The following is a 16,834-nucleotide window of genomic DNA, read 5'->3' on the forward strand; positions in this document are numbered from 1 at the left end:
TGGCGCGCTGGTGGTTTAATGCAGTAGCGCAAATGTGTTGGCTGAGTGGCGGTACAGTGTCTGGAAGCAGGAAAAATAACAAAGAAACTTTAGCAAAATTTTTTATATATAAGAAACTTAAGTATATGTATAAACTTTGCCATTTCTTCCGTCCGTCAAATTTTAATTTTTATTGGTGGGTACTCTTCTGTATACTGTTCATGTAAATACTGATTTTGTAAAATGTAGCATATTTTTAGGGGTTATGAAACTGATTATCTTATTCTTACTTTATTTTCGAACTTAATTATAAATCAATGGGGTTAAGGGGATATACATATGTATTTAAAAAAAAAAATTTTTTTGTGATTTTTTAAGAGGCATTTAAGAGTGATTTAATAAATAAATAAAAATTTAATGTAATTTAAAAATCAGAGTTTCATTTTGAAATATTTTGGATTTCCTTGATTCCGTACACAATATGGTTATTTCGTCCCTGTTAGGGTGGTGAAGTTCAGAAAAGTTGTCATCGAGGTCATTCAACGGTAGGCCCAGGAAACGTGCTGTTTCTACGTGTCGGACCATAGGAAGAGTGGTGTCAGATGTGCAGGGTTAGATGAGCATGCAAAGAGGTGGTTAGAGTCATGCGTCGAATCGTTGCATGTTGGACATATGTTTGGGTCGATTCTGGATAAGTAGGAGTTTAACCTGCTACTGTATCCAGAACGAAGCTGCGCAAGGGTCACTCCCGATTCTCGCGGCAACTCGAGCTCTGCGTCTGCAAAAGGTGGTAATTTGACTCCAAGTACGCCATTCACTGAGAAGGAGTCGGTGAAGGTGTTTATGACTCCACTGTGAATGGCAGTTGGTGCATGTCTGAAGTTAGTTGCGAAGTCCGAACTCTGGTCAGCATATGAACTTATGTTGTTGACGTAGTTAAGGAAAGACCTCTTGATGTTTATAGGAGGAGGTTCCGCTCGAAGCAGATTACTGCTGGGATGACTTCTAGGAAAATTCCACAGATGATCTCAGGGCTGCTTAAAATTATCTCGATTCCAAAAACAAAAAAAAAATATTGTTACTATAGAAAAGTACAGATGATAGAAACACAGTACATATACTTGGAACTTTGACGTAGTCTTTAATAATAATTTTAGATCGTTGACAAAACTCGTTGAAATCTGTTGCCCTCACGAGCTTGATTAAAATATCAGCAAATCCTCACTAATACAATCCAAGTATATTTGAATGGAGTTGGCTTGAATTTTTATCGTCCAAAAGCTCTATATGAGTATCCTGATTTGTAATTTTTTTTCTATTAAAAACGTTGCTATAATGCGAAGCGTACAAAATTACGATCTGAAAAATTTACAAATATAGTAAAAGTTGATAAAAAATTATAATAATTATGTTTGAAAAGAAATAACTTAATATAAAAAAATAAATAATTAATATAAACATTAAATTTTAAATTTGTACTAAAATTTCCCGAAACTGCCGTTATCACACACTATGCACACAACACTTCTCCGCTATTGAGTACACGCAGGCGTATGATTAACCGTTAGCGTATACACACACCGCCAACAGTTCACAGCGAAAGCTCTACTAGCTCATACACTCTTGTATACAGGCAAATCAAATTTTCAGCCACTCACAACTGCGCCACTGCGGTACGAATCGACTTTGCATTAAATGTTCACTGTGTTTGTATACACCCCCGACACCGCCTGCCGCATATTTCACCTTCAACTGCAGTTCATTGAAATACGAACAGGTGGCGATGGCATTGGCGTTGCGCTAGTATGCGAAGGAGCTGACAGAACCAGCAAGCGCCACCCCAGTTTGCGGGTGTATAATATAAAGCCCACAGGCCTGGTCTTGCACTCTGGCAACATATGACTACATATGTATGTATGTATGTATGTACAAATGTACGAATGGCTCTCTTTCACTAGTGAATGTGGCCAACAAGTTTCTCGCTCTGCAGTGCTTGCAGCTTTGTTATTGTGTGCGAATGTTTGCCGCTGCAGCAGCAGCAGCAGGTATGCAGCGCGGGTGCTAAACCTATTTCTATGTGGGATAGGACAAAATTTTTCATCAATGAAAATTTTTTGAAGGACTCGACGCTCATGCGCGTCCCATTTCGGTCGCTCCATTGAACTTTTTCGGCGTTCACAAAGAAATAAACAAACATTTGCAGATTTTCCTCAAGCACGAACACATATTTCGTGTTTGTGTCCCAGTGACGTGTGGGTTTTGCGCATAGCGAAGCTTTTCATATAATACATGTATGTATAGGTTTGTACTCAACTTTATCGGTTACATATAATGTACTCGTGCAAAAGAATATGCTAATGTGAATACAGAAATACATGTTTGATGAGGCAATGGTGCCCTTATCAGCGCATAGTAAAGCCATAAAAATCATTCAAGCTGCTTTAACCAAAGCCAAGTGCTGGTCATATACATACATACATACATATTTACACACCCTCACACATTTATATACATATATACATATATTTGTCTGTGTAGTAGTTCGGCTTTTGCCTTTAGTTTCTCAATTGGCGCAGTGCTGGCATTCAATTGGTCACGTTCGCGTCTTATCCATTTGTTCCAGTGGCTGATTTACTTGTGTTACGAGTATATGGTAATGTCAATATGTTGTTGATAGTGGTTCGTCCTTATGTCGCTTGCGCTGTTGTTATTTGTTCTTTTAAATCAGCCTTGAACTCGTAATGTATTGTAATAAGGCTTCAAGTGGATATTTTTAACTTTGTGAAAGGCGCAATAATTATATTACAATGCAAGCAATTTGTGAGGAAATGAGTTATATTAATACAACTAATAAGTATATTTGAAATATTATATACTGTACTCTTTATTGGCGCTATAAGAGCCTATGCATGTAGTCGGGTCCAAAAGAATACATTGTGGATTCTTCTTCACAAGCTGATGTTAAATTTAAAATAAGGAACATAGCAGTTTCGGTATTTGATAATATGAATAAGTATTTTCATTATTAAAACAGAGCTGCTCAAACAAACCCGTTGAATCGTAGGTACGTTGGACCACAAGAATATTCCTTTTGATCAACAACATGCCGGCTTATCAACAATTTTTAGACTGCAGGTTGTACATATGTACATATATACATAACTGCATACAAACATTTTGAGTGGTTTCAATATTGAAAGAACTATCAACTATGAATTTGATATCAACCTATGCCGCGCTTGTAACAATTGTGGTTTTATCATAAGTTAGCTCTCTAAGCTAATCTTTATTTCCGACTGTACTAAACAATGGAACGGAACCGGAACTAAATTCTTGCAAACTAGTTTTCTATCTCAGCAACATTAATGTTAAAGAATTATTAAAGAATTTTTTAATATTGCTAACAACTTTTGAATGATGTGCCAAATTCGAAAGAAGTTCGAATCTTTTTATCTATACCACTAAATACAAGGAAATGAACGACTTTTGAGGCTTCACAATTTGATATGAGTTATTTCAATTATAATATGTACATATGTATGCATAAAATTCGAATAAACTTGTCCATCAAATTGTCGTAACAATTGTAAAAACAACGTTTCAATCAGAGAACGTATATAAATATACGTTCTCTGTTTCAATAGGTAGTCAGCTGTTCCTCAACAATTTTGTGTTCACAAAACTGTTCTCAATAATGTTGCCACATAATTAGATGTTGTCATAAGGAGCAAAAGGTGATATCAAAGTGGAACTCTAAGTTGTTTTCAGTTTATTTTACATACTACATTTTTATATTTAGCAAAACAAACATTATTTATTTTTAGAAGATGGAGAAATACGTGTCAAATCAAGTATACACAAATTCGAATAACCGATAACAGTACAAATTGACTTTAAAGCTGTACGGTAACTCTGCTTTTTGACAGTTGATTACACTTGGTTGTTTTCTTGATGATTAATGCAGATACAACAATTTTCGTAAACACACAAAAGGATCTCAAGTGAAAATTTTTAATAAATCCAATAAGTACTTCATAAAATGGCTGCTTTAAAGGGTATTTATAGGAAAAATTAACTTTGTTCATTATTGTTTAATATTATTTTTGTATTTTTCGTATGTGCTTTGTTGCTGCGATGCGGATTATCTTTATGACGGAATGGCTATGTACATAATAGCGTAAGTTAACAAAAGATCCAAAGTGATAGCACAATAAATCTTATTGCGTTGTGTATTTTTCTCTCTTCAATTTGCTTTACTAATACAGATTACTGGTGTGCGCATTTTTAACATGCCTGGGTATGACATTCCTTATATTGGCATGTGCGGTGCCACAACCGAAGATTTTCTACCCGTTTTTTGTGTTGCTATTTTACGTCCTTTCCGTGTTACCGGTATTCATAGCGAAGCGTTTCAATCAAGGAAACGAAACTAATCCAAAGACAGAGTTTGCACTATTTCTTTGCGCTGGAATGGTGCTAAGCGCTTTTGCTTTTCCAATTGTACTGGCGCATAGTCAAGTGGTAAGAAAAATGTTAATATATATGTACATGCATTTTGGATTAATCTGAATTACTTTTTAGATTACTTGGACTGCTGCTACACTTACATTAATCAGTAATGTGATTAACTATTTAACTATATTCGGTTATTCAATGCGAGATAGTGAATTTGATGCACCCTACGGTGGAATGTTCTAAATACTATTTTTTTTTTAATTTGTTTTGTTTTTGTTCTTGCAAATATAAATATTTGAATGAAGAGACTCTTAACGCAAAATGACTGCAATGACTGCAAGTAGTCGTGTCTACATGAAACATATAAAACCAACAACAACAATATATTTATCAGCATCGCAATTACAACGCAATGTTAACTAACGTTTGGAAGTAAAATTTTAACCGCCTTTGGTCGTGAGTGAAAACGTCGTCGAGATGCTAGTAGATTTTACAAAGGCTGGGTAGAATATCATACGCATTGCAGTTGAACACAGAAACACATACATAAAGATATAATATTTAGTTTTAAGATGAAAAGCTTTTTGTATCTACAATTAATGTGCTGAAACAAAAGTTGCTGCGAATTTGGCACATTTTTTGTTTTGAAAAAATCATAATAGTCAGGCGTAATTAAACTAATCAAATAACTCGATTTGAATAGACACGAATAAAAGAAAAAAACAATAAATGTATGTTATATAAACTTCATGCGCAATTTTAAGAATCTCCTTTGTGTAATATTAGACACTTAATGTTTGTATATGTAGTATGGAATTACTTATGTGGCACCACTACGATGCAATATTTTATTTTAAAATTTACTAAGTAATACTGCATTCAAAACCATTTTATGAATAAAAAATTGGCAAACGAATTAAGGAAATTGAATAATTGTATGCTAGTTGACTTCTATGAGGTCTAATTGTCTTCTGACACTCCTATCTTTTAATATAGTTGCCGACCCAGACAGTGTTAAATCGTCGAGTCAGACCTTGGCCGCATAAAAGCGATCGTGAGAATTATTATCTATGGTCTGATCCCGTCAAAATATCTCGCTTTCTGAGTCTATAATTAGATGACTTCGGACAATTAATTTTTCTCCAAACTGGGGTTAGAAAGCCATTACAAAAAGAACATAAGACTTAATCACAGTTAGAACCGTTCATTATTTTTCTTTACAATCACCTTTTCAACTTGTACTTTTATACCTTGAAAAAATATTTTATGTTTGCCATAGAGGAAATCTTCAGAGATCTTATAAAGTGTACATATACATAAATGATCTACTTGCCTAGCTAAGTCGATTTAGTCATGTTCGTTTGTCTGTCTGTCTGTATATACATGACTTCTCCCCAAGAAGCTGTTCCTTTATGGAACCGCAGATATCGGACCCGCAAAGCATATATGTAGCTGCCATACAAACTGAACAATCGCTATCAAGTGCTTGTTTGGAAAGCTTTTTTTTTAACGGGATATCTTCACAAAATTCGCATGGGTTGGCAATAATGCAATCTCCGAAGAAATTGTTCAGATCGGAACACGCCCGTTTTAGTAATTGGACGAAGGTGTAAAATTTTGATTTCATTAAAAGAATTAACTACTGCTATACTCTATGCAAAACAAAAATGAACTGAGGAACAGACAAGGAAGATGTGGTGGCTATATACAAGGAAAACTACAAGACGGTCGATAATTACTAACATTAGTGAAACTATTATGACAAAGTTCCGGAAACTAAAGGCTTGTCAAAGCCCTCACCTTTGAACAGTGATTGGTTGCCGCTTGACGTTTCTTCGATATACTCGTATGTTCAAGTGATGCCTGCTTGGATGTTTTCATTAATACCAACTCAACAGGAATTTGATAAAACCGGAATTACCTCCTAAAAAAGGGACTCTTAATACATACCGAGTCAAACTTGATGGGGCGAGGAGCTCGAATTTCTAACTAGGTTCTGGATTTTGTAATAGGTTAAACAACTACTTCTATGTGGTTGTTGTTTTAACGGAAATCTAAAACAACAACAACTACTTCTATCACTATATATGATGAGATGTCATAAGACCTAAGCCAGCAACTTCGAAAAAATTCAATCTCCTCAACCGTCCGTTAGACGACATCAGGGAAAAAAGAATTGTAAGAAGTATTAAAGTCGGACTAAAGACAGAAAGAGAAGCAGTTTTCAACATGTGAACCAAAAAAGTCGAACAACGATGCGAAACTGGTCCACTCCATTTGAATAAACATTTTACCAAAAGAATTTAAAAATTGCTTTGCTTGGCGTCAAACAGTCTTACAAGCTTCCAAGCAATCGCAAGGAAGCTTTCAAAAGCTCTTTTGAACATCTCGCTTTTCCACGTAACACACTTGTGGCATATTTTTTAGTCGCTCAGGGAATCCCACTTGATACAGCTAAAAACAACAAGACAGCCTAGTGAATGTCAATGGATGCAGACATTGTGGGATTTAATTGACTTCTCTCCGACTACATTTTTTCGGCAGTTTTGTTTAGAACCGTTAAATGAGAGAATGGGATACAGCTGGATTGCCAACTCTGTTATATAACTTTTTTGGAATAATATTAATATATGTAGAGAGAGTATTGTTATTGATACAACTGTAAGCAATAAGATTTTTTTAACTCAAAAAATGCTTCTTGTATCCCAGTTTACCAAAGCAGAAGTTAGTATTTTCATTGGAAACAAAATTATATTATTATCCAAAGCAGAAAAACGCTTTTATGCATTTTTTTGAAGAATTTTGTTGAATCAATAAATAAAAAATGTACATTAATTTTGATAAAATTTGAAATTGGTGGATTCCGTAGTCCATCTCTAGGAGATGATCCGCTAAAAGGTACGGGATGCTGAGGAAGATTTCTCTGCTTAAAATTATCTAAAAGCCAAATGCATACATACATAGGTATGTATATCCTATATTGAAATATAGGTAATGTTAGAAAAATTTGTCAAAATGTTGATTTTTGACAAACTGGTGGCTTCCCAAAAAATTGAGTAGTATTTTGTAAAAAGATACTCTTTAAAGAGAATTAAAAAATTAAAAAATATCGAAATGATCGTCAAAAATTTTATTTCTTCGATCCTTATCTGACAAATATAAAGTCGTCTTCAAGTTTGAATTCGATTTTTTAAGACATTAAGTTCAGCGTTTCGAGGAAAGACGTGTTTAAAGTCTTGAGAGCCGATTATACTAAGTTAAAAAACCTTACAAATACGGGCAGAAACTATTTGCCGGATAAGTTTCGAATTTTCGGAGAATTTTTTAAATAATTGAACCTTCGATATATACAAATATGTATGTATATCCTAAATGCAACAAAAATATATACTATATCTAACAAAAATCGATTTTTTCAAGTTCACAAGTGGATATAAGCTCTAAAAAGGTTCATGGAGTTTATTACGGGATTAAATGGGCTTATTCCACAAAAAACGGCTTGTTTTTAATATCTTTTTTTTTTTTTTTTTTAAATTAAATATTTTATTATACTTTTAATTATTCCAAAGATACAATTTTGTAAAGCTTTGTGCAATTTTCGAAGGGAAATATTTAAAACTCGGCCACTACGACGTCATTTCCAACAATTCCTCTTGAGAAAGGTGCCTCCACGTTGACAGCAGGTCTTTTTACAAGATCATCTGAAGTGAAAAGAAAAATGGTTTTATTAAGTTCATAAAGTAGGTATTGAACGAAGGAAAAAAAATAAAAAATTGTATTTTTAGCAGACGTACAAAAAATTCAAATTTTGATGAAAATATTTTTACTTACAATTAAAATATTCGTTGAAGACCATGTAAATCATATTTCGAAGAACAGTGTAAAATTTCATTAAGATCGGTTGAGTTGATTGACTTTAAAAACATAAAACTATTACTCAGATCAACCTGAGTATTGAGGACATTATTCTAGAGATGTTATAGAGTTAAATTAGACAATAAGCAAATCGATTTTTGAAGCCGTGATACCCTCTAAATATATACCCAACCTCTAAATATATTGCTAAAAAGGTCTTTCTATTGCCAAAAAAAGGTTTATTCTTCCGAAGATACAGCTAGAAGTTAAAGGAAAGAGATTTCTGTCGTGAGAACAGCCAGGGCTAAATAATTGCAACAGGCTAGACTCATATCTTGACCAAAGACAGTCAACTCAGCGGAATGGCCTCAAACCTATTTCAAAATGTTTTACGCCTCTACACCTAGGACAACAAAAATAACAACCAACGTCTTTTTCTACAAAGTTACTAATTATTTACTTAAGTTCAACGTATATTTTTTACTAAATAGCACCTAGAGACTGCAGTCTTTTGGCCTACCACTTCAATTAGAACACGTTAAGCAACTATAATTCAGCTGCGCTGGCATCCCTGAACGAGAAATACCACAAGCAATGTCAACAAAAATACTCCCGATGGCCAACGAATTCGGCTAACGTGGCTGAGCGACCACCCAAACGCTTTCGGCCGAGTCAGTTGCTCTCGTAACGGCGGATAACGCGCAACAAAACGGAAAAGTTCGAGCGCACGTTCAAATTGTCTGCAACACACACACATATATAATACCAAAGTGGCAACAACAAAAACTTGAAAATTTTTAATTAGAAATTTTTTTGGTGAAAATTTGTGAAAAAATAGAAATAAGACATTGCCAAAGTAAAATATGTGCAAAAAATTGAAATGACAAATACAAAAGCGAAGGCAATGCAATAACGTGTGCGTGTGTGTGCAGGCATTTGAAATACAGAGAAAATGAATAGTATGAAAAAAGTGCGTGCCAAGTAGGAAAGAATCGATGAATTGATTGCGTGCTGCAGTGGAGGCAGCGGGTGAGCGCGGGCGAACGGGCGAAGTCAGCTGGAATTTGAAAAAGTGAAGCATAAGCAAATGCAAAGTGAAATGTGTTGCAAATCCATATAAGAAAAAAATCACAACAACAACAGCAAAATTGGTGCGTAAGGAAAGTGAAAATTTATGTTGCAAAACATAGTTGTTGTAAGGATCTGCGCCAGCAGCGCAGTTGGCATAGATTTTTGACAACCCGCATAGCCTACTTACAGGCGTGTTGTAAAATTTCGGTAGTCACCTGTTATTGTTATTGTTGCCGCTGACACGGTTTCGGTGTTACGCCTTGTGAAATATATATACAAACATTTTTATATACTTACTCACACACACACACACACATGCATATACACGTTTAGTTAGAAGTTGAACCTCTAAGCCTGTATTTATTCATACGCTAGCTGTTTTTGGTTGTTTTACCTTCTCGGTTTTTTGCAACATTTTCTTTATCGATTAATTATGAAACAGTGACTGACAAGCGAATTCCTTATGTGTTTGGCAATAGCATACCAAAACAACAACAATAACAAGTAATAGTAGCAATGTGCATCCATACATATTAATGTTAGTACGTATGTATGTATATGTGTCTACCTATATTCACACTTTTTTATTATCTTTTCGTAACTTCTGCAATCGATAAATCAGTGCCTTACATAAATTTGTTGTTGACACACGGCGAGGCAGCAATCAAAGCACGCCACACATAAATATATACATACATACAAGCAATGTAGTATTTATAAACAGAATTTGCAACACTTGATTAGCGCACAGCTTCCGATTCGGCAACAAAAACAATAATGCAGTCTTTGACAGCTATACCTGTGCAAAGCTATATATACATAGGTATGTATGTAAATGTCAGTCTGTTCCAACTGTCAATGCGGTAGTTTGACAACATCCTTTTTGGCTCTCTCTCTTCTGGGGTTGTTAGGATTGACAGCTAAAATCAAACGTACATATCGTTTTTAGAGAAGGATAGCAGTATATTTACTGCTCCAATGCGGAGCCTTCTACAATGTGGTGACTATCTACTCCCATAGTAGGGCACCGAGACTAGTAAAAGATGTAAGCCCCCTTCGCTAGCATCGAATTATGTTTTGGTAGCCTGGCTACAGGAAACTGTGAGAAAAAGAATCATTTCTGGCCACTAAGTAAATGGTGGTCAGACAACTTTCCTCACATGCGTGAACTTCTACAGATGGCTTCATCCAATTTAAAAATTTCTCGAATATCCCGCTTTATCCAGATGATCAAATATTCCTCAGATTTCATACTTTTAGACATCCAGGTGAAATAGCGGAAACAGAAATAAAACATCTAAGAAGATTTGTGATAAATTCAGAGTGTTTTTGCTGAAACTTGATGTCAAAGTAAGGAGTTTTTCATTTGATATCACAAAAGACTGTACAATCAGTCTAAGTGCGATCCCTTCACAATGCTGAGGGAGTAAATTTTTATTACATGAATAGAGACAACTCCCCTTAAATATTATTCATTGAACCGTAAAAGCTCACCTCGACTTGATTTGACTCATCCACTTAGTGTTCTGGCTCATTTGGAGCGCCATTCGCTATTAATTTTTTATTATATTATGTCAGATTCGAGTTTATACTAATGTCTCTTCACCATTTCTTTCGCCACCTCTACTTGCCGTGGTTTGCGCAAAAGATTCGGCACTTTTGGTACGTGTCCAGCATTGACACTCTTCATATCCAAAACTTTAACCAAAATGTGTTGAATCGATCCATGGGAGATGTGGAGATCCTTTGCGATCAACAAACTAACTTTTCGTGTCGTAAACAAACAACCGCCAAACGCACACTAATTGAAATATGGAGATCTAACTTCACACGAACATAAAAAAGGTAGTGCCTAAGTAAAAAATGAGAAAAAATTAACTTCAGTTGCACCGAAGCTATAATATGCTTCAAAAATCCAAAAAAAGTATAGGCATGCGGATAAACGAACAGACAGATAGGCATGGCTAAATAGCTCATCACGCTGATTATTTACATATGTAGATATGTACTTTGTAGGGTTTCTGACGCTTCCTTTTGGATTTTACAAAGATCGTGAGAAAACCCTGTTCAGGGGTCAATTCGCCAGTATGAACTAGTCCGAGTCAAATTTGATCAGATGGTATATTCGGGACCGTTGAAAGTTATTAGATTTCATCTAGTGTTAGTATAATATATTAAGTATATAAGTTTATTTTGTACTTAAACGACGTTGGTCCAATCCCTTTGGTCATCTTCAAGATTTGGTTCAAGTTAATATTCAACAAATTTGGTTGTACCAAAAAGTAAATTTGTATTCCGATAATAAAGCAAATGAAGATCCTTTGCACCGCTATAACCTAAAAGTGAATCATTTTGGGAAAGAAAACCACCTGTTTGCCCGCAAAATGGCAATGTCACAAAATTGATTACGTATACGCCGTGTATGCCCGTCCAAAATAACCCGTTTTTAAAAGCCTGAAAATATATATTGTCATGACGCACAGAAGTATAGCCGAAAAGAGGAAACTAAACTAAAATTTTATTTTAAAAACAAAAACAAAACATTTTATTTACTGCCCACACACATACACATGCATGTGTGTGACATTTAGTGGTGACTGCATTCTGTTTGCTGAAGTGTGTTGTGTTCAAAAATAGATTTAAAATAAAATACACGCTTATGCTGAACAGACTAGACTACGCATATACACACATATATATGCAGATATATACACATATATACATAGGTACATGCAACTGTACGTCCGTACACACACACACGTGGCACAAACAGTTTACCACATGCCTGATGGTCGCTCAAGGCATTCGCTTGTGTTAATATACTATATTTATACTCCTGCAACATGTTGCTACAGAGTATAATTGTTTTGTTCACCTAACGGTTTTTTGTATCACCTAAAACGAATCGAGTTATATATAGGGTTATGTATATATGAATGATCAGGATTACGAAACGAGTTGACATCCGAGTGACTGTCGGTCTGTCCGTTCGCCCGTCAAGCTGCTTGAGTTAAAAATCCTAATGAAACTTGAAATATGAAAAATAAGTTCGTAGATGTGCGTAATGAACCACTGCCACGGCCACAAAACGCCATTAAACAAAAACCTATAAAGTACCATAACCAAACGCCAAATTAAGATCTAGAACTGTAGTTTGACGCAGAGGATCGCAGTGCCAAGGAGCACTTATGGGCTAAGATTTTTGAAAAAATGGGCGTGGCACCGCCTTATAATAGGTTTAATGTACATATATCATGGTCGCCTAAACCACTAAAGCTACAACAACCAAATTTGCTAAGCTCAAATAATATAAGAACTCCTACTCCTAGTCCGAAATTAGATGAAAGATAACCCCGCCCACTTCCCATATAACGTTACTGTTAAAAACTACTAAAAGATCAATAACTAAATTCGGCAGAGACATTAAATTTTACCCCCGTAATGGTATGATAATGCTTTAAAAGAGCCGGGATCAAAATTGGACGATGGGCGTGGCACCGCTCTCCTACAGATTAAATCACATATCTCGGAACTTTCTCGACCGATTTCAACCAAATTCGGTATATAACATTCTTCTGATATTCCTCTCTTAGAGAGCGGAAATGAGCAAAATCGGGCTACAGCCAGACCTACTTCCCATATACAACAATTTTAAATTCCATCTGTGTAGTGTACAAATCAAGAAGCAATTAATATAACGCTCAAAAAGAGCCTTTGAGGTATGTCACCTTATAAACAAAAACTGTCCAAACCGAACCTAAACTGTTTAAGTACCGAATATGAGTAGCCCGATGTCGATAGTTGACTTTTTAACGCAAATATTGGTCAATGTGTGAAATATATAGTTAAAATTTGGAGAGACTTTTTATTCCTATTAGTCCATGTATTAAAAATTAGTTTGATCTGGTCTACACTTCCCTTAGCCCCCCTATACTTAATATAAAGATCTTCGAATTTCCGGGTGACTTTGTACCGCAAATATCGGCCAATATGTGAGTTACCTCAATGAAAATGATAGAGCGTGTTTACTCATAACAGTGTATCTTTGTGCCTAAAGTGGATAAAATCGGGCGAAAACTTGACCTAGCCCCCATATAACTAACATCGAGCATCCGGCTGACTTTACTGATGATTGGTAATGGTATCTTAATGAAATCCAGGTCCAGCATGTAAAATATGTTCGGTTACAGCCGAACTTAGCGCTTCCTTACATGTTTTGATTTTATTTTAATTATTTAACTTTTTGTGTTTGATAATTTGCCAGAGTTCAATGTGAGCATGCGACGCGCTCACCCACACATCGGTGCTGATTTGCTTGTGCTCCCATCGGGCAGCGCTCGTTTGCCAGTCACACTTTTATTTCTGATATCAAAAATATATTTTACAACTTAATTTCCATGCATACGTAAATAGCGTCTAAAAACACTTAATATTTATTGTAGTTTCGTTAGTTTTGCGAGATACGAAACAGTTTTGTTTAATATTAGAACTGAACGCGTGATGGACGACATAAAGTGGGCGTGTGACAATTACATTTAACAAAAACATTTTATTTATTTTTGCGAAGCGTTAAATTAATTTTTGTGGCCTGCAAGTGGTTTCTGTTTTGCCTTTCTCTCTGCTGTCCATACAGCTGGATGTTGTCTAGTCTAAAAATAAATTTTTTCTGATTTCCCACAGCGAAGAATTTCGATTAAATGCTGCACCAGCTGAGTGCTCGACGCTGTGCCATCTATGAAGAATCTCATTTCTCTAACTTTTATACCCAGCTGATTATTGAAATGCGTTAAAAATGACGTCTATACCCTAACTACTTTGCTAGAGGTGTTTTTAGTCACGTCGTTTGCAAGAAGAAATAAAACGCATATATTTTAATGTTATGAATAAGTGTTTGACATTATGATTTAGAAATGAAGTGACAGCCGTAGCTGGCTCGAATAAATTTCAGCTGAGAGGGCCAAAATTCGACAAATAGATGCGTATGTCAGCAATAATACGCCGAATACTCTCTTCCAAGGGGTCAATCGTCTCAGACTTGTCTGCGTAAACAAGCGATTTTCCATAACCCCGCAAAAAAGGTCAACCGGTGCTAAATCGCACGATCTTGGAGGTCACGCCGCAGGCCCACGACGTTAGATAATTCGCTCATTAAAAGTTAAGTAATGACTTTAAAATTATGACCGGCTTCACTTTTGAAGAAATATGGACCAATGATTCCTTCTGCTCCTAGAGCACACCAAGCAGTTACTTATTGAAGAGGTAACGACGTATCAACATTGGTTTTTGAATTATCACCACTCCATATGCGACAATTTTGTGTACCTTTCTTTTAAAATCTTCCATAAAGTGGATGGGCATCTTTAATTGTTGCGCGCCATGACGGAAGAACTCATTCGTGGTTTCTACGATACTCTGGTACCCAGCAGCAATAGCGTTTTCTGTGTACACTGCACGGCGTCTCTAAGGATACACATTATCCACTAAAGTAAAAGTGTTGCGAAACCGATTCATGGTTGCTCGAATTACCGACTTTGCTGGACAGTTGTGAGATAAGACGCGCGAATCGAATAATTATTTTAGTAATAAATTTGCGCGAATTGTCCCAGAGTAAGTCCGTCCATTACGAAATGAAAAAAACCAACTTTGCAGAAAGTATGGCTTCATTGAAACCCATACGTCTTAAAAATGCACCTGTTAGTAGCTTTAAGATATTATCTACCGAAGAAGACAATTTGATTGTGTTTAGCCTGCCAAGCCCAGACACCTTCCAAATAACCGCCATATAGCAATGTTCTGCTCCACATTTCGACTTGTAATTAAAAGGTTGTGACAACAATTCCATTCCTTGTAATTTCTTTCATGAACGAACCCATGAAGGAGCACAAGAGGAAAATTCTTCTGGCTCTCCATCAATGCAAATTATAGACTAGTGGAGCTGCAATGGTTTTTCAATATGTTTCAAATGGTTGAGCTTTCACTCCGATAGGAGAACGGCAATAGTGGTCTTGAGTTCGGTAACTATTCGCGCAAACTCAAAACCTAGGACGTAGGGGAATCGCTGCAATCTGTCGATTAGATAACAATAATGGGTCGATGAGTTGTTCGAGCTTTTCGACTGGTAACTGGCGAATGACACGCGTGATGTTTTGCTCCAAGGCCTGAATCGAATCGAGACTTTAGACTTTACATATCTCCAGAAGTCTGACAGTGTGATATCACACGATCTTGGTGATCCATCGACCGGCTCAAACCGTGAATTTATTATCTTCACACCGAAGTGTTCTCTCAATGAATCAATTGATTGATGTAATGTGTTGGAAGTGGCGCCGTCTTGTTAAAACCAAATGTCGCCGAGATCACAAGCTTCAATTTCAGGTGTCAAATAGTTGGTTATTATGGCGCGATAAAAGTCGTCATTGATAGCTACGTTCTCATCGGCATCATTTTTAAGTACCATTTCCACCGGCCCATAAACCACGCGAAACCGTAGTTTTTCTGGATGAAATGGCAGCTCTTGAATCTCTTCAGGTTGCTCCTCGTCTCAAATGCGGCAATTTTGGTGGTTTACATACCCATTGAGCCAGAAATGAGTCTCATGGCTAAACAAAATTTGGTTCGAAAACGTCGGATCTTCTTGGAACTTTTCAAGAGCCTATAGAGCGAAGCGATGTCGCTTGACCGGCTTTATTTATTGCACAAACTGTATTTTGTACGCTTCCAATTTAAAATATCGACGTAAGTGCGCCAATTCATACCAAACGTCAGTCCGAGTTGTTGCGAACGGCGCCGAATCGACTCTCCACGATCTTCGTGTACAATGTACATATGTATGTAGGTTGAGCAAAGCGCACGAAACACATTCTTAATAGAACGTGACTTTTTATAATAAATTTGAACGATTTATAAACGTTGTTCAGATAAGATGGAATGCCAAACAATGCTGAACAATGCTGAACAAAAATAACATGACAGCTTGAGACGACTCTCTTTTTGTTTATGGGAAAAAGTATCTCTACTTGAATCAGCCGTTACATAAATGGCGGCAATTTAAATCTAGCGTTAATTTTTGGACATCTTTTATAAAAAAAGTTTTTAGATATTTGAACAAAATTATCAACTTTAAATATAAATCTAATTTCTCCAGTTACTTACAGAGCAGATTCTCTACAATACACTCCTTGTCTTCCGTATTTCCAGATATATTTAGAATAAATTTGATTAATATCATCGTAAAATATTTTATTGTTTCCATGCACAATGCGTTCTGCACACACATACAAACATGGATATTTAAAAGAATGGGATTTCAAATGCGACACAAGATTAGAAAATCTTCTTCACTGATACAATGACGTCACTAATATCACTTTAGAATTTTTTCATTAACAAAAAAAGAAAATATTTTATCAGCAGAATATTTTCAATGTCACTTTTATATAAAATACTTTTATTAATAGAAAATATAAATGATTTG

At 35.7% G+C, this 16,834-nt stretch overlaps 2 protein-coding genes across 6 annotated transcripts in view; both read left to right on the forward strand.

The window, feature by feature from the left end:
* Positions 1 to 3,902: 3,902 nt before the first annotated feature.
* LOC126755889 (leptin receptor gene-related protein) lies at positions 3,903 to 5,350 on the forward strand. The gene is made up of 3 exons (XM_050468614.1): positions 3,903 to 4,156; positions 4,245 to 4,500; positions 4,561 to 5,350. The coding sequence occupies exons 1-3, from the start codon at positions 4,137 to 4,139 to the stop codon at positions 4,675 to 4,677; spliced, it is 393 nt and encodes a 130-aa protein (XP_050324571.1). The 5' UTR covers positions 3,903 to 4,136; the 3' UTR covers positions 4,678 to 5,350.
* A 3,537-nt stretch (positions 5,351 to 8,887) lies between these two features.
* The window catches only part of LOC126755888 (protein quiver), a 41,887-nt gene continuing 33,940 nt past the window's right edge, over positions 8,888 to 16,834 (forward strand). For 2 of the 5 annotated variants that reach the window (XM_050468609.1, XM_050468611.1), the window contains exon 1: positions 8,889 to 9,440. The gene's annotated coding sequence lies outside the window, so the exon portion shown is untranslated. The other 3 variants (XM_050468610.1, XM_050468613.1, XM_050468612.1) reach the window with 3 other exon arrangements.

Source organism: Bactrocera neohumeralis, chromosome 4 (genome assembly GCF_024586455.1).
Source record: "Bactrocera neohumeralis isolate Rockhampton chromosome 4, APGP_CSIRO_Bneo_wtdbg2-racon-allhic-juicebox.fasta_v2, whole genome shotgun sequence".
In the NCBI taxonomy this organism is placed as follows: domain Eukaryota; kingdom Metazoa; phylum Arthropoda; class Insecta; order Diptera; family Tephritidae; genus Bactrocera; species Bactrocera neohumeralis.